We start from the raw sequence: 19,931 nt of genomic DNA, 5'->3' as shown, positions 1-19,931 counted from the left end.
AATGCAGTTTACCCTCCCACCACAGTGGTACCTATTTATCTACTCGTACTGCTATGCTTTCAAACTGCTAGGTTGGCAGAAGCTGCGACAGAGCAATGGGAGCTCACCCTGTCGTGCAGATTCAAACTGCCAACTTTCCGATCGCAAGCCCAAGAGGCTCAGTGGCTTAGGCCACAGCGCCACCCACATCCCTCTCTTGAAATATATGGAGTGGACGTGGCCCAAGTCTTACTGCACACAATCCAGAACTTGTTATTCCTGCTGCACTCTATTCACAGGGCATGTCAGGACTGACCACCTCTCCTCTCAGACAGCTAGAAAGCAGCAGAGAGAATGCAACACGAAGGTGAAGCAAGATAAAAGCCCACAGCAGGGGAAAGTACAGGGAAAGGTACCAAGAATTTTGTCGACAACCCCCAAGCAAAAATGTAAGACTTGGAAAGATAGTTTGTTGGCATAGTGCAGCCTCCGCAGGTTGCCCACTGCCTAGCTGTTCTTGCTGAGGTTCAAGCCTGATCTCGTCCATTATGCCACTCAACGAATCAGTGGCAAAGAGGGGCATGGCTGCCAAGCCACACTGCCAACAGACAAAGAAGCAGCTCCCTTCTTCCAGTGGCACCTTGCTGCATTTCCTTACTATGTGCCGAGAAAGGGAAACCCTTTTCTCAGAACTCCGCAAGGAAGCATGTCTGGTGAGGCATTTGGGCATATCTGGATTTGGGCCCGTCCACTTTGGGCTTTGCCCCCCAACAACAGCACATCATTAAACTCAAATGAGGCAATGCAGGCAAGAAAGGGGTTCTCTGCCCCTGAGCTTCAGCTGCTACTAGGGGAACTCTAACCAGTGAGGTACAGCAGCAATGTTGAGGGACCTTTGGCTCTCCAGATGTTGATGAAGTATAACTCCCATCAGTCCTGGCAAACATGGTCAGTGGCCAGGGGTGATGGCTGCAGTTCATTCAGCGACACCTGGAGGACCAAAGGTTCTCGATACCTAGTTTAGATCAAGGAGACCAGACTAAAATCTCTGCTCAGCTGCAAAATATTAAATATTATTATTATTATTATTATTATTATTATTATTATTATTATTAGCTATAAGCTCCCTGTTCCCTTGGGTCATTCATAAAATATATTCCAGTCCATGTGTAGCCTTGAATTTCAGCCTTGTGGGATCATGTTTCCATTTCCTGCTTGTTCCACCTCAGAAACTGGCAAAGTACGAAATCATCAAATATGACGTTGAAAAGGATGAGCCTGTGAGAGACAAGAACGGACATTGCATCCCAGTGACTCCAGGTAAGCCAAAAAAGCTGGCATTCAGAGAGGAACTGGGCTTTGTATTGTCAGAGTCCTAACTCACAAGAAGGTACTGTACATGGCCTCTAGACTGTGGAAATTGCTCACATCTCTCCCAGCAAGAAAGATGGCAGAGTCCCTTCTTCACACATAGAACAGAAGAAGAATCATTGAAAGAGGAAGTGTGAGCTACTCCTGCTTTGTGTTAAATGTGAAGAGTCTTCATCCATCCCTTCAGGGGCACCAGAAGGGATGGATTCATCTGTCAGTTTCAACTTCAGTTTCTCATTTCTCCAGTCTTAGGTTGCTTCCTGTTTAATGAGCGTTCATCCAGTTTTGTTTGCAGGGAAATTAGATGTCATTGGTTGTTTAATTCATCCTGATTTATTTGCAGGGACGTTAGACGACATTGATTCAAAGCAAGCTTTAATCTTCACTTTCTAGTCCATTTCCCCCATTCCATTCCTTTGTGCAAAAAGTTCAATATTTGGGGGAAGGTTTGTTGCACAGGACCTCCTATAATTCCACAGACTGAATTTGTTGGTATGTGATTGAATCCTACCTGAAAATAGGATTCTATATCAGCTAATTTTTATTTAATTTATTTAATTTAATTTAATTTAATTTTTTTAATTTAATTTAATTTTTTAATTTAATTTTATTTTTTTAATTTTAATTTTATTTTTTAATTTTTTTAATTTAATTTAATTTTTTTAATTTAATTTTATTTTTTTTAAAGCCACACAAAAATTTGTTTCTTCTATTGTACACATGATCCTGTGGGATTTTCCCTAATATTCGCATTTTGGAAAGTAATTTTTTGTAAAATAATGTGTTTCTGGCCTGTCTTGAATCTACTGCTCAGGGATTTCACAGGGTGGCCCAACTGAGGCCAGCATCCTGCCAAATCAGCACTGTCTGCAGCAATCAGGTGTGGTGATGTGCTTCACCCAATTTAGGGACGAATGCCTGAGGAAACAGTGTCCTAAAGCAGAGTCACTCGCATGTGCTCCCTTGCTGTGCATTCTGACAGCTGCTAGAGATGCCAGCAGTGGCAGATGTCAGTGGCAGCAAGGAGAACGGTAGGAAGGCTGGTCCCCAGTAGCATTGGCTGCCTCCCACCGGAAGCACCAGAGGCAGTCGTCTTGCCCGTGGTTCTTTGTTGGAGGATGAGTATTAGTTGGTTCAGCTTCATTTCCTTTTCTTTTCCCAGGTGAGACAGGCTTGTTTGTGTCCAAAATCACTGGGCTTGCCCCATTCTATGGCTACGCAGGAGACCGACAGAAGTCGGAGAAGAAGATTCTCCGGGATGTTTTCACCAAAGGAGACTGCTACTTCAATAGCGGCGACCTTCTGATGGAAGACCAAGAAGGCTTTCTATATTTCAAGGACCGGGTAGGAGATACTTTCCGGTGAGTCCCGCCACACAGGTTCTGCGGCTGATATTCTGACAAATGTAGAACAGGCAGTCAGCACCAGTGTTTCATTAGCATAGGTAGCATTCACAAATGCTGGCAAACACCTAAAGAGCTTGTGTAGGGCAGTGGCTCAGAGTGTCATGAAGCATCTAGTTCAAATCTCACCACCGTTGTCCCCAGGTGTAATTTGGGTATAATAAGGCTCACATATTTTATAGATGTTGTTGCAAGGTGGGGATGGGAAACCTGTAATCCTGCAGGTGTTGCTGTACTACAGTTCCCATCTTCCCTGACCACTGGCCACGCTGGTTGAGGTTGATGGGAGCTGAGGTCCAGCCAGATCTGGAAGGCCACAGGCTCCCTATTGTCGCCGTAAGGATCGCAACAAGATCTTGTAAGTGAAGAGCTCTGAATGATTACCGTAAAACCAGTATCCAAATACTAATAAGTAATTTTATCTCATTACTGATAACAAAACATCTAGCCCATCCTTTGTCAATGGTTAGTCACTGCTTCAATGAATATGACTGGATCTACGTACTTTTGCTCTTTCTACTGATCGTTCATTGGTTTTTTTAGATGCTTGTTCATTGTATTTTAGGGTTGGTTGTTTTGATACTGTTGTTAGTCGCCCAGGCTATTCTAAATAAATAGCAGGAAAGGAAGATGCACTTAAATAAGGAAGATCCCAGGGTGCGTTACAAGGCAATAATACAGTAAGGGCCCCTCTAGACCGGTGTTTCTTCGTGGATATATTCTGCACAATGCCATTGGTGTAATAATAGCGCATTAGTGGTGGATTTATACTGGACCATCCGCACATCATTTTGCTTTATGAGTTGTTCTGCGATGCTTCCCCGACGTTAATGCATCATCTGGAAGGGATCCAGCAAAAGCTGCACTCTGCCAAGCATTTGTGGCATTAAAGGTTACTGGAATAGAAGCAGGAAGTTACGGGAGCTTTAACAGTTGGGAACAAAGCCCTGTGTCCTCCCTGAAACTTTTGAAGGCACAAACAGTATTGAAAGAGGGAGCATGTATAACTGCCCTGATACCGTCATGAGCACAAAGTATGTATACAATTAAAAGGGTGTTTGGAGGGCCCCCAAAACAACCGCTATATCAAACCAACACAGCACAACTTACGGTATATAAGCAGGCAAGGAACCACAAACTGGCCTCCTCGCTTGCGCCAATGACAAAATTCCCGATTATGAACGAAAGGAGGGATGTTCACTTTTACCAAACCCATCTGGGAATAATCTGTTTTGTCCATGCAGCTGGAAAGGGGAAAACGTGGCCACTACAGAAGTGGAGAACACCCTGGCACCACTGAGATTCATCCAGGAAGTCAATGTCTATGGGGTACCAGTGCCAGGTGGGTCTGAAATTCCATTGGATCAAAACCCATCTTTCTGCTGCCACATTTAGCGTCCAAATATATGGCAAGATTATCCGCTCACCAGCAACAAGGTTCAGTCGCTCACGAACGGCTGCAACTCTTGGCTCATTTGGATTCTGTGAACCGATTTGTGAAAGGCTGGTAGCGGATATCCCCAGACTGCAACTGAATCACTCTTGCAAGATAGTGGTCACGCCCACAACATACATTTACAGAAGCCTATGTTTAAAGAGTCCGTGTGGTGTAGTGGCTAGAATGCTGGACTAGGAGCTGGGAGACCAGGGTTCAAATCCCCACTCAGTCATGAAGCTCACTGAAGTGACCTTGAGCCAGTCTCTCACTCTCAGCCTCACTTACCTCAAAGGGTTGCTGGGAGGATAAAATGGGGAGGAGGTGAAGCTTGTTCACCGCCTTGAGCTTCTTAGAGGAAAGGTGGGCTAAAAATGAAACAAACAAAACATTTAACACACACTTAAAGCCCATGGCTTCCTCAAGGAATCCTGGGAAATGCAATCTGTTAGGGGTTCTAGGAATTGTAGTTCCCGGGATTTTTGGGAGGGGGAGGAATCATAGAATCAACAAATTGTCTCATGCTCTACCGAAGTGTGTTTTCAATGTACCGTGTGGGAATGTGACAATCTGGAGGCAGTCCTACATTTCTGTGCTGGTTGTGAAGGAAAGGTTCTTGTTTTCCTCCACGGCTAGCTCAAAAACCAAAATGGTCAATGTAGAAAATCCAAAAAAAAAATTGGAAAAAGGAAAAGATCAGAAGAACAAGAAACTGGATCATTCATATGGCAGGGTAAGCCTGTGTGAATTGGAGTGTTTTTAGCTAGCCAGTCCACAGCTGTTCTAGGTGCATTCATTTACATGTGACATGGCTTTCCACACACACCGCCAACCGGTCCCTTCTGGTTTGTTCCAGGCCATGAAGGAAAGACTGGGATGGCTGCAATCTGCCTTAAGAAGGGGCACTCCTTTGATGGGCAGAAGCTGTATGCGCACGCCAAGGATTTCCTGCCAGCCTATGCCATACCTCGCTTCGTTCGCATCCAGGTAAGATCCCTTCTTGTCACTTTCCTCTCTGTGCTTGCTGCCTTGAGAAACCCCATAGGTCAGCCTCCTACCCTGGGAATTCTTCCCTTCCCTGCCTCTCACACTTCATCAGCCATCCATCACCTTCTTGCTCAGCTGTTTCTCAATCAATGAAGCACCAGCGGGCAAGACCATGCGGAGAGGAGGCTGGCTGGGTACAATATGTCTTTGTGAGCCTGTGCATGAATGGGCATGTGTGTTTGAGAGAGTGTGGGGCACGGATTCCGCTCTAGTGTCCTTTCCTGACTTTTCGGCTGATTCCTAATCAGAGGAGCAGCAAGGGGAGGGGAAAGGTTGTGTGTGTGTGTTGCATGAATGTGTGAGTGTGAAAGGGTGTAGAATGACCTCATCCATGGCCAGCTCTGCATGCACGCGCACACACACACACACACACACACACAGCCAAAAGAATGACACCCTCAAGCTGAAAATGCATTCCCTGCCTATAGACAAGCACTGACCCAGGGCAGGCCAAGTCAGAAGACATAGTCTCATCCAGACTTTCTTTTGTGCCACACTTTCCAAGTACAGGTCTGTGCTTTAAAACTCTGCGTCCAATAAGTTTTTTGTTTATTTGTTTATTTTCTCTGGGGGCTCCCTCCCCCCCCCCGGGAAAACCTGTATTTTACCGCTGAATCAGAGCAAACATTAATCCATGGAAACAGGGGTGCTAATTTGAATAAAATATGGGGGGCAGGAATTGTATGAGAGGGAAGGACGTTGGCCCCTAGGAGTTGGCTCCTATGCTTGGAAGCCCCGATTGTCATTTCCTCCGAGCTTTCCCAGGGAAAGTGCCAGGATAAAAACAACAACAACACTCAAAGACAGACAGCACAAAAGGAAGTCTGGATGAGCCCTGAGTCATAGATCCATGTTGTTTGGCCTTCAGCAACCGGGTGTAAATGAACAGAGTGAAATCCACTCTCGTTATCTCTAATGAGATGCTTAGGATGCCAGCTCCCCTAGCAGAGTTCAGAGCCTGTTCTTGTACATCTGTCTGCCACTGCTCAAAACACTGACTCCCTTGGCCTGCTCTAGGAATGTCTTGGAGCGGGGTGTCGTTGGTTGTTCTCTACTCACTGCACTGCTCTTTCCCATGCAGGACACCCTGGAGATCACAGGCACTTTCAAGCAGATCAAAAGCCAGTTGGTAAAGGAAGGATTTGACCCTGCTGTCATCAGTGACCCCCTCTTCTTCCTTGATGACTCTGAAGAATGTTACATGCCCTTGACTCCACAGATCTTCAGCACCATTGCAGAGAGGAAGCTGAAGCTGTGAAAAGGAGCAATTGTCTCTTTAACGGCCCTAGTGGCAACCTAGGAACAACTATAGTGTTGAGCTACTTGGCTTCTGCCTGGGAAAGGGGGGGGGTAATCTATTGCTACGGCAGAGCTTTCCAAACTTTTCATGTTGGTTGATGGGAAGTTCTGCTTCTGCACATGAGTCTGGCAAACCGCTCTAAGCTGAAGCATTCCTTCCTCACCCACCCTAGAATGTTTAGTTCACATTGAGTTCATGAAACATCGTACCCTGACCTGTTCTTAATGCATGGTTGACCACATCTACGGAATGCGATAGTTATGCTCTTTTAATTTTTGCAATATCAATCACTAGTAATAGTTTAATAAGGAGGTTTTCATACCTGTCCAACCATGTGTTCCCTTTCCCAACCTTTAATCTATTGATGATTAATGCCTATATGCAACCCTTGCATTGTATTTGTGTTAACCAATCAGCAACAAGCACATATGTGGCAATGCTGTAATATTCAATAAAAGGGACTCCCCGAGACATGCTCAAGAGATGCCTCCCATATGACACTTGTCATTCGTCTGTCGTTTATTTCAACCCAACAGTTGGTGACACACTTTTTAGACATACATCATTTCATGACACGGTAATTTAGTTCTACTAGCAAACCAGAGGTTAAACGAGCCCTTTCCAGCCCCGGGAGGAGCGAGGGGAGCATTCACGTGACATACCTACACTGCAGCCGACACACAAATGTGTCACGACACATGGTTTGGAAAGCTCTGTGCCATGGTTCTCAAAGTGGGCAGTTAGCCACCCCGGGTTGTGGTGAAGGGATTACACGGTGGGTGCTAAGAGACAAGTGGGGGTGGCACTGAAGGTGTAAATGACTATTGGATTTTGAACAAATGTGAAAAAAAATTCCCCAAAAATTTTATTAGTTTTCCACATTTATGACAAATATAACATATGAAACAAAACACATTACAATACTAAAAAAAGGGAAAAAAACATATTCTTTCTTATTTTCATTTTAATTTCCATTGTTAAGTGACTTCCTCAAATCCCCCCTAACTGAATTTCATTATATAACCTTGTAACAGTTCTCCCAAACATCTTTCTAGATAATTAGTTCCTTCAATTGACTATATTCAACTCTTTTCTTATTGTCTTAAATCCATATTGCTATGCCACATTCTTATTGTTATCTTAGGCCTGTTTAGTAATTTCAAGAACCTTCTCAATTATCTTATATTACAATATCATAGTCTTTAACTTTCATCCAGTCTTCTTGGTTTTCCTCCTCTTTCTGTTTACGAATTCTTCCAGTCAGGTCAGCCAGCTCCAGAAACTCCAACATCTTCATCTGCCGTTCTTCTACCATTGTTTTTTCTTGAGATTTCCAATTTTCTGCTAATAGCAGTCTTGCCGCTGTAGTGGCATACAAAAATGACCTAACATCTTTTTTGGGCAATTCCAATCCTATTATTCCCAGTAAAAAGGCTTCTGGTTTCTTTACAAATGTATATTTCAACATTTTAACTCATTATAAATCTTTTCCCAGAAGTCCTTAACCTTAGGACACGTCCATCACATATGGTAAAAGGTGCCTTCCTTTTCTTAACACTTCCAGCATGAGTTATCATACGTATGATAAATCTTTGCTAGTTTTACCAGGTTTAAGTACCACCTATACATCATTTTCATATTTTCTTTTAGTACCGTAGATGCCGTGAACTTAACCCCTTTCTTTCACAACCTTTCCCAATCTTCCAACATTATATTGTATCCCACGTCTCTTGCCCAATCTATCATAACAGATTTGACTTATTCATCCTTTGTATGCCAATCCAACAGCAACTTATACATTTTAGATAGATTTTTAACATCCGTATCTAACAACACCGTTTCCAATTTGGTTTTTTCCGTTGCAAAACCATTTTTCTTATCAAGCTTATACAACTCATTGATCTGGTAATATTGTAACCAACCATCCAGTTTATCTTTAATTTGATCAAATGGTCTCAATTTAAATCCTTCATTATCTTCCAACAATAAATCAGCATATTTCAACCATTTAGTCTCCATGTTTAGTTTTTTCTGGGCCTTAGCTTCCATTGGTGAAAGCTACCTGGGTGTTTTCCTTCTAAGAGATCTTTGTATCTTATCCAAACATTATATAGAGATTATCTAATTACATGATTTTTAAAAATTTTGTGGGCCTTTACCTTGTCGTACCATAGATATGCATGCCAACCAAATACATTGTCAAATCCCTCCAGAATCAACACATCAACATTGTCTAATTGTATCCATTCCTTTATCCGGCAGAAAGCTGCAGCTTCAAAATATATCTTCAGGTCTGGCAGGGATAATCCCCCTCTTTCTTTAGTATCTGTTAGTAACTTACTGGTATATTTAATTCTGGGTTTTCCGCCCTGCCAGATAAATTTAGACAATGCTTTCTGCCATTCTTTAAAACACAACATTATCAATAATTGGTATGGCTTGAAATAAGAACAACATATTTGGAAATACATTCAACTTTACCACTGAAATTAATTGTTACCGTTTTGAATTTTATTGTGTTATTATCTTCCTTAGTGGGTGGTGCAGACTGCTATTCTGAATAATGCTTTTTATAGATTAGAAGGCACTGGGGATGAGTATATGGAACTATGGGGGCTGTGGCCCAAAAAGGTTTGGGAGCCACTGATCTAATGTTTATTTCTTATCTGCTAACTCCAGGGTGTGAGCATGCATATATATGTATATGCTTTTGAGTGCATAGGGATTAAAAAACAAAACAGCACCTTTTCCTTTAACGTCCTCAATCGGGCAATACCTTTATTAGGGCCAAGCAACATGCCACTAAAGAGTTGCAGGCTTTGGAGTGCTGCAGAACTCTTCGTCAAGCAAGATATCATACAAAGCAAGTCACGGGGTGGGGAGTGAGGACAAACAAAGAAGTAAAATATAGGCTTGAGTTGCAGACATGTAGTCAGTTTCTAGATTTAGGGTGTGCACAAATTATCACTTTAGAACGCAGTGAAGTCCTATACCCCCTTGCAATTCATAACTCCGTCCCCTTCAGCTGTTCACACCAGCACAACTTTGTTAAGTCTTCAGATTTGTTTCTGCTTGTATACACACTATGTGTAGTGTACTAACTAACAGCACACTGTCTTCTGACTAATAGCGTATTGATGCTTCCCTTAAGAAATGATGCATTTTGAGGCATCCCCCCCCCACACACATACACACACACACACACCGCAGCGAGCTTGCATCCAGACTGCATTTTAAGCTGGTAATGCATACCGTGTCATAGAATGCCATGTTTCTTTGTAGGAACGGTGCTACATTTAAATTGGTACAATAGAGTATTAAGAGCTTCACAATTGTGGACCATGCATGCTGAGGTGCAACATTACATGCTGACGTTCGCAAATGTATGCATATGTAAATCTAGATATTACATACATGTTACATGCAAAATTCCAAAGGGAGATAAGAAAGTTTGAATTCTGTTTCTTCTTATTTGAATCGCTCTCCCTTTTCCTTACAAGTGAAACTGTGGAAATATATTTTGTTAGACATTCATCTTTTTTCTTTTATTTTCAAAAATAGTAATTACAGCAACAATCGCTGGGTGAGCAGGGCTTTTGATCGTGAAATGACTTCCTGATGTCCCAAGAAGTTCAGAAACCACCTCATATGTTGCTGGCACATGGAAACCCAACAGTCTTTCTGATCACATCTCTGATTTCTTTGTTTCTCAGAGAATAGATGATGGGGTTGAAGAGAGGGATAAAAAAGGCGTAGATGACTGCAACGATCTTGTCATAACGTCCCGATCCCATCCATGTCAAGTGCATGTACATGAAGCCAGTCCTTCCAAAAAAAGTAAAGACCACAATGAGGTGGGAGGCACAGGTGGAAAAAGCCTTCTGGCACCCCTCCGAGCTATTGATCTTAACAATGACTTTCAGTATCTTCATGTATGAGAGGAGGATGAGGAAGATGAGGGCCAGGATGGCGATGGTGTGGAGGGCAAAATCCAACATGATGCTGGTTGATATGTCTGTGCAAGCAAGACTGATCACCTGGGGGAAGTCACAGAATATATGATCTATATGACTAGGCCCACAGAAGGGCAACTTGGAAGTCAGAACAATCTCCGGCAAAGGGCATGCAAAACCACACGCACAGCATCCCAGCACAAGCTGAATGCAAAGTTGGGGCGTCATCTTGGTCATATAGTTTAACGGGGCACAGATGGCTAAGTACCTGTCGTAAGCCATCACTGCGAGCAAGCAGGCCTCTGAGATACCCACACTGTGGAAGAAATAGATTTGCAGAAGGCAGCTCCTGAAGGAAATGGACTTCTTGCTCCTCAGAAGGTCCACCAGCACCCTGGGCATGGTAATGGTAGTATAGAACACCTCCAAGGTGGCCAGGACAGCAATGAAGAAATACATGGGGACATGAAGGCGAGGAGTGGCAGAGATGAGGCATAAGATAAGAGTATTGGCACTGAGGATGAGCAGGTAGGTCACCAAGAAGATGGCAAAGAGGAGTATGCCGTAGTCGCCCAAGTTGAGGAACCCATCAAGCTCAAACTCAGACACTGAAGTGCCATTCATAGCTTCGAACTGCATCATAGGTAGGCTAATCTAGAATAGGAAATAAAATCTATGAAGATGAGAGGCTGGCGAATAGAAGGGCATGGAGTTCATGTCTGCCTCAGACTTTCACAGCATTTCCCTGTAACTTGAAAGATACCATTCCCTGAAGTTTGCAAGGATTATTATGACCACACAAATAGTATAGTACAGTTCAATCTTTTTAACAAAAGCTCCAGAATCTTTTGGGGGATCTGTGTGTCAATTACATAAAACCACATACTTCTATTCTCAGATATGATTGGAAAAAACAGTGGGTTGGGGGTGGGAGGGGAAAAGGAACATTTCTTTTACTTGGTGCTTTCCGGGTCATGTGGCCAGCAGGACTAAACCAAGAGGTTCAGTGGTTTAGACCCCAGTGCCACCAGTGTCCTAGTATTAGAAGCGATGGTTAATAAAGGCTGTGCACTGCTGTGCTCCCTCCCTGCTGAAAGTGATGGGCACAGTCACTGAAGGCAAACGTAGTGCACAAGAATAGGATGGGGTGCAGCTGGCCACCTCCCACCAATCACAAGAGACAGGAAAGTAGAAATTGCACATGGTACCTGGGACTGAAATGGGTTCATCTCTTTTCTACAAAGGGAGCTGTGTGTTTACTCTGCTTTCCATGCCAGGACTCTATAGCATCTGGGGAGTGATAACAGTGCCTCTGAGTGTATACAGCTTGTCTTTCTTTCCACCTCTAACAAACCACAGCCAGTTCTCAAACAGTCAAGATTAAGAAGCAGAGACTGGAGGCCAGATGAATTATTTCCTAAACGCTTTCAGAAGATATAATAATAATAATAATAATAATAATAATAATAATGTCTCACCCATGAATTGCATCCCATGAGGCACCCCAAAGTGATTTACAATGTAATAAAAACATACATAAAATAATGTATATATAAATTATTGTGTGTGTGTGGATACATAGATAGATAATTAGGTAAGTTGAAAATTTAAAACAGCAACAGGACATACATAACATACCAATTATATCCAATACAGATACCAACATTGACAAATACCTTAATTTAGAAGACTTGTTGAAAGAAGAACATCTTTGGCTGGTGACGAGAAAACAACAGTGATGCTGCCTCTCTGATGTTTAATGGGAGTTCCAAGGAGTAGATGCTCCAATGGCAAAGGCTCAATTCTGATATTGTGCAGAATGTTCAGACAGTACCTACAGGGTGCCTTCTCCTGCAGAATGCAGTGATTTTGGTTCGGCGTGTACAGAAGTGAGACAATCTTTTAGGTGTACCAATCCCCTCGTCCACAATGGTAAAATATAATTCATATCCAAGACCCCTGTGGACATCCCTTGTTTATTATTCCTCAGACTATAGCTCTTGAGAACAAAACCATTTCCCCAGGAAATCAACATACCCTATTGAGTATAAAAATAAATAAATAAATAAATAAATAAATAAATAAATAAATAAATAAATATCTCCTAAAATGCAACTATACCTTGAGGATTTTTGACTGCAAGAAATTGGATCCAAAAACTCTGGAGGCACCAAACATTAGGCTGACTCTTTTTCACACACCACAGGAGCCTCTGGGCTGCAATTCACACAACAGACTCATCAGGGAGTAGTAAATCCCATTGAGTTTATTTGTGAGTAAATGCGCTGAAGAGTTCAGAGAAAAGAAATGCCATGGTGCACCTTTTGTCTCTCCCATATTGGTCTCTACAGCCACAACTGGCGCTGTAACTCTCCATTGGTTTGACTTTATCCCAGAAGGCACACTATTCACTTGTCTCCCGAGATGCCAACACAAAAATTTACTTAGGAGTGGGCTGCTAATCACTTGAAAGGAATGTCTCTCATCCGAAAAGGTTTGCTCTTATAATTAATGAGGGAGCTTTAAAAATAGTCAATTTGGGTAGTTGTCATGCACCTTACTTGAAGGATGTTTTTTAAAAAGCAAAGAAAGCAGGAAACAAATGAATAATCAAAACAAATATCCCAAAAGAGCAATGTAAGCTAATGTTTCCTACCCCACCCCTTCCAATAGATCAGCATCAACTTAAGTCTGGGTGTTAAAAACGATCCTCCTTTAACAAACACACACACTACGTAATTTTCATAACTTTCAGAACTTCAATCTTCCCCCTTACTAAGCATTATGGATGGATATTCCATAACTAGACTGCTTCTCTTGAATACTCACAGCAAAGATTCCACACTTCCTTGGTTTTTTCAACTAGCATTGCTGAAATCAAAAAATATATCCTGATGTTGAATCAGAGACCCTTTTTTGGAGCTTCCGAGAGGGGAGAGGAAACTGTTCCCCTCCACAGGGCCAACTCCTTATCATACAGCCAATCCAGCAGCCTTGAACTCATCCCACATTGCCATGCCTCCAGCCTGTCCTGTTTCCTGCTAGGACTTGATGCTCAATTGAGTACCATAATGGAGAACAGAAAGCTCTTGTTTCAAAAATCTCCACTGGCTTCTGGTCCATTTCCAGGCACCATTCAACGCTTTGGTTATAACCTACAAAGCCCTATACAGATTGAGTTCAGGCTGTCTGAATGAGCATCTCTCTCTCTATATGATTCTGCTCGGCTTTGAGAGAGTTACATTGGGGAGTTACAGCGCCAGCATCAGAGAGTTACAGCGCCAGCTGTGGCTGTAGAGACCAATATGGGAGAGACTTTCTCTCAGTCCCATCTCACTCACAGGTACTTTTGGTGAAGATAAGAGGGGGCCTTCTTGGTGGCTGTTCCCAGATTGTGGAACTACCTTCCAAGGGAGACTAGACTGGCCCTAGTCTGCTTTCCTGTCACCAGCAAGCAATTTTTTTTGTTCTGACAGGCCTTTTTCTTTGGCCACTAAATGGATGTTGTGGCAGCATTGATGTTGTTCTCTCTCTCTCTCTCTCTCTCTCTCTGTGTGTGTGTGTGTGTGTGTGTGTGTGTGTTTGTGTGTATGTTTTCAAATGATTTTCAGAGATTCTCTGTGCTGTATCTATAATACCAACTAACAAAACAGACATTAAATTCTTATTTTAAATAATAAACAAATATGAGCCAATCAATAAAAAACATTTTATATTTATAATTTAATATCTCTCCTTTGTTAGTCACTGTAATAAATACAGGGTTTTAGTGATTTCGCCAGTGTGGTGTAGTGGTTAAGAGCGGTAGTCTCGTAATCTGGGGAACCGGGTTCGCGTCTCCGCTCCTCCACATGCAGCTGCTGGGTGACCTTCGGCCAGTCACACTTCTTTGAAGTCTCTCAGCCTCACTCACCTCACAGAGTGTTTGTTGTGGGGGAGGAAGGGAAAGGAGAATGTTAGCCGCTTTGAGACTCCTGAAGGGGAGTGAAAGGCGGGATATCAAATCCAAACTCTTCTTCTTCTTCTTACATTCCACATGTACATTGTTACATGTCTTTGTGAGCCTGTGCATGAATGGGCATGTGTGTTTGAGATGGGTTTGTGTGTCATGACACACGGTTTGGAAAGCTCTTTGCCATGCTTCTCAAAGTGGGCACTTATCCACCCCAGGTTGTGGTGATGGGATTACACAGTGGGTGCTACGAGACAAGTGGGGGTGGCATTGGAGGTGTAAATGACTATCAGACTTCGAAAAGCTGGTATCACTAGACTGAGTCCATCAAATTGGTTTAATCAGTTGAACGAAATATTTTAATTGGATTTTGAACAAATGTGAAATTAATTGTTACCGTGGTGCAAACCGCTATTCTGAATAATGCTTTTTATAGATTAGAAGGCACTGGGGATGAGTTTATGGGACCAAGGGGGCTGTGGCCCAAAGTGGTTTGGGAGCCCCTGATCTAGTGTTTATTTCTTATCTGCTAACTCCAGGGTGTGAGCATGCATATATATGCATATGCTCTTGAGTGCATAGGGATTAAAAAACAAAACAGCACCTTTTCCTTTAACGTCCTCAATCGGGCAATACCTTTATTAGGACCAAGCAACATGCCACTAAAGAGTTGCAGGCTTTGGAGTGCTGCAGAACTCTTCGTCAAGCAAGATATCATACAAAGCAAGTCACGGGGTGGGGAGTGAGGACAAACAAAGAAGTAAAATATAGGCTTGAGTTGCAGACATGTAGTCAGTTTCTAGATTTAGGGTGTGCACAAATTACCACTTTAGAACGCAGTGAAGTCCTATACCCCCTTGCAATTCATAACTCCGTCCCCTTCAGCTGTTCACACCAGCACAACTTTGTTAAGTGTTCAGATTTGTTTCTGCTTGTATACACACTATGTGTAGTGTACTAACTAACAGCACACTGTCTTCTGACTAATAGCGTATTGATGCTTCCCTTAAGAAATGATGCATTTTGAGGCATCCCCCCCCCCCCACACACCGCAGCGAGCTTGCATCCAGACTGCATTTTAAGCTGGTAATGCATACCGTGTCATAGAATGCCATGTTTCTTTGTAGGAACGGTGCTACATTTAAATTGGTACAATAGAGTATTAAGAGCTTCACAATTGTGGACCATGCATGCTGAGGTGCAACATTACATGCTGACGTTCGCAAATGTATGCATATGTAAATCTAGATATTACATACATGTTACATGCAAAATTCCAAAGGGAGATAAGAAAGTTTGAATTCTGTTTCTTCTTATTTGAATCGCTCTCCCTTTTCCTTACAAGTGAAACTGTGGAAATATATTTTGTTAGACATTCATCTTTTTTCTTTTATTTTCAAAAATAGTAATTACAGCAACAATCGCTGGGTGAGCAGGGCTTTTGATCGTGAAATGACTTCCTGATGTCCCAAGAAGTTCAGAAACCACCTCATATGTTGCTGGCACATGGAAACCCAACAGTCTTTCTGATCACATCTCTGATTTCTTTGTTTCTCAGAGAATAGATGATGGGGTTGAAGAGAGGGATAAAAAAGGCGCAGATGACTGCAACGATCTTGTCATAACGTCCCGATCCCATCCATGTCAAGTGCATGTACATGAAGCCAGTCGTTCCAAAAAAAGTAAAGACCACAATGAGGTGGGAGGCACAGGTGGAAAAAGCCTTCTGGCGCCCCTCCGAGCTATTGATCTTAACAATGACTTTCAGTATCTTCATGTATGAGAGGAGGATGAGGAAGATGAGGGCCAGGATGGCGATGGTGTGGAGGGCAAAATCCAACATGATGCTGGTTGATATGTCTGTGCAAGCAAGACTGATCACCTGGGGGAAGTCACAGAATATATGATCTATATGACTAGGCCCACAGAAGGGCAACTTGGAAGTCAGAACAATCTCCGGCAAAGGGCATGCAAAACCACACGCACAGCATCCCAGCACAAGCTGAATGCAAAGTTGGGGCGTCATCTTGGTCAAATAGTTTAACGGGGCACAGATGGCTAAGTACCTGTCGTAAGCCATCACTGCGAGCAAGCAGGCCTCTGAGATACCCACACCGTGGAAGAAATAGATTTGCAGAAGGCAGCTCCTGAAGGAAATGGACTTCTTGCTCCTCAGAAGGTCCACCAGCACCCTGGGCATGGTAATGGTAGTATAGAACACCTCCAAGGTGGCCAGGACAGCAATGAAGAAATACATGGGGACATGAAGGCGAGGAGTGGCAGAGATGAGGCTTAAGATAAGAGTATTGGCACTGAGGATGAGCAGGTAGGTCACCAAGAAGATGGCAAAGAGGTGTATGCCGTAGTCGCCCAAGTTGAGGAACCCATCAAGCTCAAACTCAGACACTGAAGTGCCATTCATAGCTTCGAACTGCATCATAGGTAGGCTAATCTAGAATAGGAAATAAAATCTATGAAGATGAGAGGCTGGCGAATAGAAGGGCATGGAGTTCATGTCTGCCTCAGACTTTCACAGCATTTCCCTGTAACTTGAAAGATACCATTCCCTGAAGTTTGCAAGGATTATTATGACCACACAAATAGTATAGTACAGTTCAATCTTTTTAACAAAAGCTCCAGAATCTTTTGGGGGATCTGTGTGTCAATTACATAAAACCACATACTTCCATTCTCAGATATGATTGGAAAAAACAGTGGGTTGGGGGTGGGAGGGGAAAAGGAACATTTCTTTTACTTGGTGCTTTCCGGGTCATGTGGCCAGCAGGACTAAACCAAGAGGTTCAGTGGTTTAGACCGCAGTGCCACCAGTGTCCTAGTATTAGAAGCGATGGTTAATAAAGGCTGTGCACTGCTGTGCTCCCTCCCTGCTGAAAGTGATGGGCACAGTCACTGAAGGCAAACGTAGTGCACAAGAATAGGATGGGGTGCAGCTGGCCACCTCCCACCAATCACAAGAGACAGGAAAGTAGAAATTGCACATGGTACCTGGGACTGAAATGGGTTCATCTCTTTTCTACAAAGGGAGCTGTGTGTTTACTCTGCTTTCAGTGCCAGGACTCTATAGCATCTGGGGAGTGATAACAGTGCCTCTGAGTGTATACAGCTTGTCTTTCTTTCCACCTCTAACAAACCACAGCCAGTTCTCAAACATTCCAGATTAAGAAGCAGAGACTGGAGGCCAGATGAATTATTTCCTAAACGCTTTCAGAAGATATAATAATAATAATGGTAATAATAATAATAATAATAATAATGTCTCACCCATGAATTGCATCCCATGAGGCACCCCAAAGTGATTTACAATGTAATAAAAACATACATAAAATAATGTAAATATAAAATATTGTGTGTGTGTGGATACATAGATAGATAATTAGGTAAGTTGAAAATTTAAAACAGCAACAGGACATACATAACATACCAATTATATCCAATACAGATACCAACATTGACAAATACCTTAATTTAGAAGACTTGTTGAAAGAAGAACATCTTTGGATGGTGACGAGAAAACAACAGTGATGCTGCCTCTCTGATGTTTAATGGGAGTTCCAAGGAGTAGATGCTCCAATGGCAAAGGCTCAATTCTGATATTGTGCAGAATGTTCAAACAGTACCTACAGGGTGCCTTCTCCTGCAGAATGCAGTGATTTTGGTTCGGCGTGTACAGAAGTGAGACAATCTTTTAGGTGTACCAATCCCCTCGTCCACAATGGGAAAATATAATTCATATCCAAGACCCCTGTGGACATCCCTTGTTTATTATTCCTCAGACTATAGCTCTTGAGAACAAAACCGTTTCCCCAGGAAATCAACATACCCTATTGAGTATAAAAATAAATAAATAAATAAATAAATAAATAAATAAATAAATAAATAAATATCTCCTAAAATGCAACTATACCTTGAGGATTTTTGACTGCAAGAAATTGGATCCAAAAACTCTGGAGGCACCAAACATTAGGCTGACTCTTTTTCACACACCACAGGAGCCTCTGGGCTGCAATTCACACAACAGACTCATCAGGGAGTAGTAAATCCCATTGAGTTTATTTGTGAGTAAATGCGCTGAAGAGTTCAGAGAAAAGAAATGCCATGGTGCACCTTTTGTCTCTCCCATATTGGTCTCTACAGCCACAACTGGCGCTGTAACTCTCCATTGGTTTGACTTTATCCCAGAAGGCACACTATTCACTTGTCTCCCGAGATGCCAACACAAAAATTTACTTAGGAGTGGGCTGCTAATCACTTGAAAGGAATGTCTCTCATCCGAAAAGGTTTGCTCTTATAATTAATGAGGGAGCTTTAAAAATAGTCAATTTGGGTAGTTGTCATGCACCTTACTTGAAGGATGTTTTTTAAAAAGCAAAGAAAGCAGGAAACAAATGAATAATCAAAACAAATATCCCAAAAGAGCAATGTAAGCTAATGTTTCCTACCCCACCCCTTCCAATAGATCAGCATCAACTTAAGTCTGGGTGTTAAAAACGATCCTCCTTTAACAAACACACACACTACGTAATTTTCATAACTTTCAGAACTTCAATCTTCCCCCTTACTAAGCATTATGGATGGATATTCCATAACTAGACTGCTTCTCTTGAATACTCACAGCAAAGATTCCACACTTCCCTGGTCTTTTCAACTAGCATTGCTGAAATCAAAAAATATATCCTGATGTTGAATCAGAGACCCTTTTTTGGAGCTTCCGAGAGGGGAGAGGAAACTGTTCCCCTCCACAGGGCCAACTCCTTATCATACAGCCAATCCAGCAGCCTTGAACTCATCCCACATTGCCATGCCTCCAGCCTGTCCTGTTTCCTGCTAGGACTTGATGCTCAATTGAGTACCATAATGGAGAACAGAAAGCTCTTGTTTCAAAAATCTCCACTGGCTTCTGGTCCATTTCCAGGCACCATTCAACGCTTTGGTTATAACCTACAAAGCCCTATACAGATTGAGTTCAGGCTGTCTGAATGAGCATCTCTCTCTCTATATGATTCTGCTCGGCTTTGAGAGAGTTACATTGGGGAGTTACAGCGCCAGCATCAGAGAGTTACAGCGCCAGCTGTGGCTGTAGAGACCAATATGGGAGAGACTTTCTCTCAGTCCCATCTCACTCACAGGTACTTTTGGTGAAGATAAGAGGGGGCCTTCTTGGTGGCTGTTCCCAGATTGTGGAACTACCTTCCAAGGGAGACTAGACTGGCCCTAGTCTGCTTTCCTGTCACCAGCAAGCAATTTTTTTTGTTCTGACAGGCCTTTTTCTTTGGCCACTAAATGGATGTTGTGGCAGCATTGATGTTGTTCTCTCTCTCTCTCTCTCTCTCTCTCTCTCTCTCTGTGTGTGTGTGTGTTTGTGTGTATGTTTTCAAATGATTTTCAGAGATTCTCTGTGCTGTATCTATAATACCAACTAACAAAACAGACATTAAATTCTTATTTTAAATAATAAACAAATATGAGCCAA

At 42.6% G+C, this 19,931-nt stretch overlaps 3 protein-coding genes across 3 annotated transcripts in view; 1 reads left to right on the top strand and 2 right to left on the bottom strand.

Moving 5' to 3' along the window:
- Positions 1-6,493, top strand: part of LOC308461814 (long-chain fatty acid transport protein 2-like) — a gene marked incomplete at its 3' end in the record, with an annotated part of 35,425 nt that extends 28,932 nt beyond the window's left edge. Inside the window, exons 13-17 of the mRNA XM_080978979.1 lie at positions 1,209-1,299; positions 2,513-2,711; positions 3,998-4,095; positions 5,045-5,175; positions 6,317-6,493. Coding sequence (XP_080835105.1) covers positions 1,209-1,299; positions 2,513-2,711; positions 3,998-4,095; positions 5,045-5,175; positions 6,317-6,493 — 696 coding nt within the window. The remainder of the gene's footprint in view (positions 1-1,208; positions 1,300-2,512; positions 2,712-3,997; positions 4,096-5,044; positions 5,176-6,316) is intronic.
- A 3,561-nt stretch (positions 6,494-10,054) lies between these two features.
- LOC308461479 (olfactory receptor 6N1-like) lies at positions 10,055-12,787 on the bottom strand. The gene is made up of 2 exons (XM_080978470.1): positions 12,610-12,787; positions 10,055-11,142 (listed from the first exon to the last, which is right to left on the bottom strand). The coding sequence occupies exons 1-2, from the start codon at positions 12,664-12,666 to the stop codon at positions 10,180-10,182; spliced, it is 1,020 nt and encodes a 339-aa protein (XP_080834596.1). The 5' UTR covers positions 12,667-12,787; the 3' UTR covers positions 10,055-10,179.
- A 3,073-nt stretch (positions 12,788-15,860) lies between these two features.
- LOC308461480 (olfactory receptor 6N2-like) lies at positions 15,861-18,567 on the bottom strand. The gene is made up of 2 exons (XM_080978471.1): positions 18,366-18,567; positions 15,861-16,892 (listed from the first exon to the last, which is right to left on the bottom strand). The coding sequence occupies exons 1-2, from the start codon at positions 18,420-18,422 to the stop codon at positions 15,930-15,932; spliced, it is 1,020 nt and encodes a 339-aa protein (XP_080834597.1). The 5' UTR covers positions 18,423-18,567; the 3' UTR covers positions 15,861-15,929.
- Between the last annotated feature and the right edge of the window lie 1,364 nt (positions 18,568-19,931).

This window comes from Podarcis pityusensis, assembly GCF_964106645.2.
Source record: "Podarcis pityusensis genome assembly, chromosome: 13".
In the NCBI taxonomy this organism is placed as follows: domain Eukaryota; kingdom Metazoa; phylum Chordata; class Lepidosauria; order Squamata; family Lacertidae; genus Podarcis; species Podarcis pityusensis.
This window is presented reverse-complemented; position numbering and strand designations above follow the sequence as displayed.

Coding starts and splice junctions, on each gene's coding strand:
- LOC308461479 (XM_080978470.1), bottom strand. CDS start 12,666: ATGTTTGGTGCCTCCAGAGTTTTTGGATCCAATTTCTTGCAGTCAAAA. Junction 11,143..12,609: donor TGCAGTCAAAAATCCTCAAG/GTATAGTTGCAT, acceptor TTCCTATTCTAG/ATTAGCCTACCTATGATGCA.
- LOC308461480 (XM_080978471.1), bottom strand. CDS start 18,422: ATGTTTGGTGCCTCCAGAGTTTTTGGATCCAATTTCTTGCAGTCAAAA. Junction 16,893..18,365: donor TGCAGTCAAAAATCCTCAAG/GTATAGTTGCAT, acceptor TTCCTATTCTAG/ATTAGCCTACCTATGATGCA.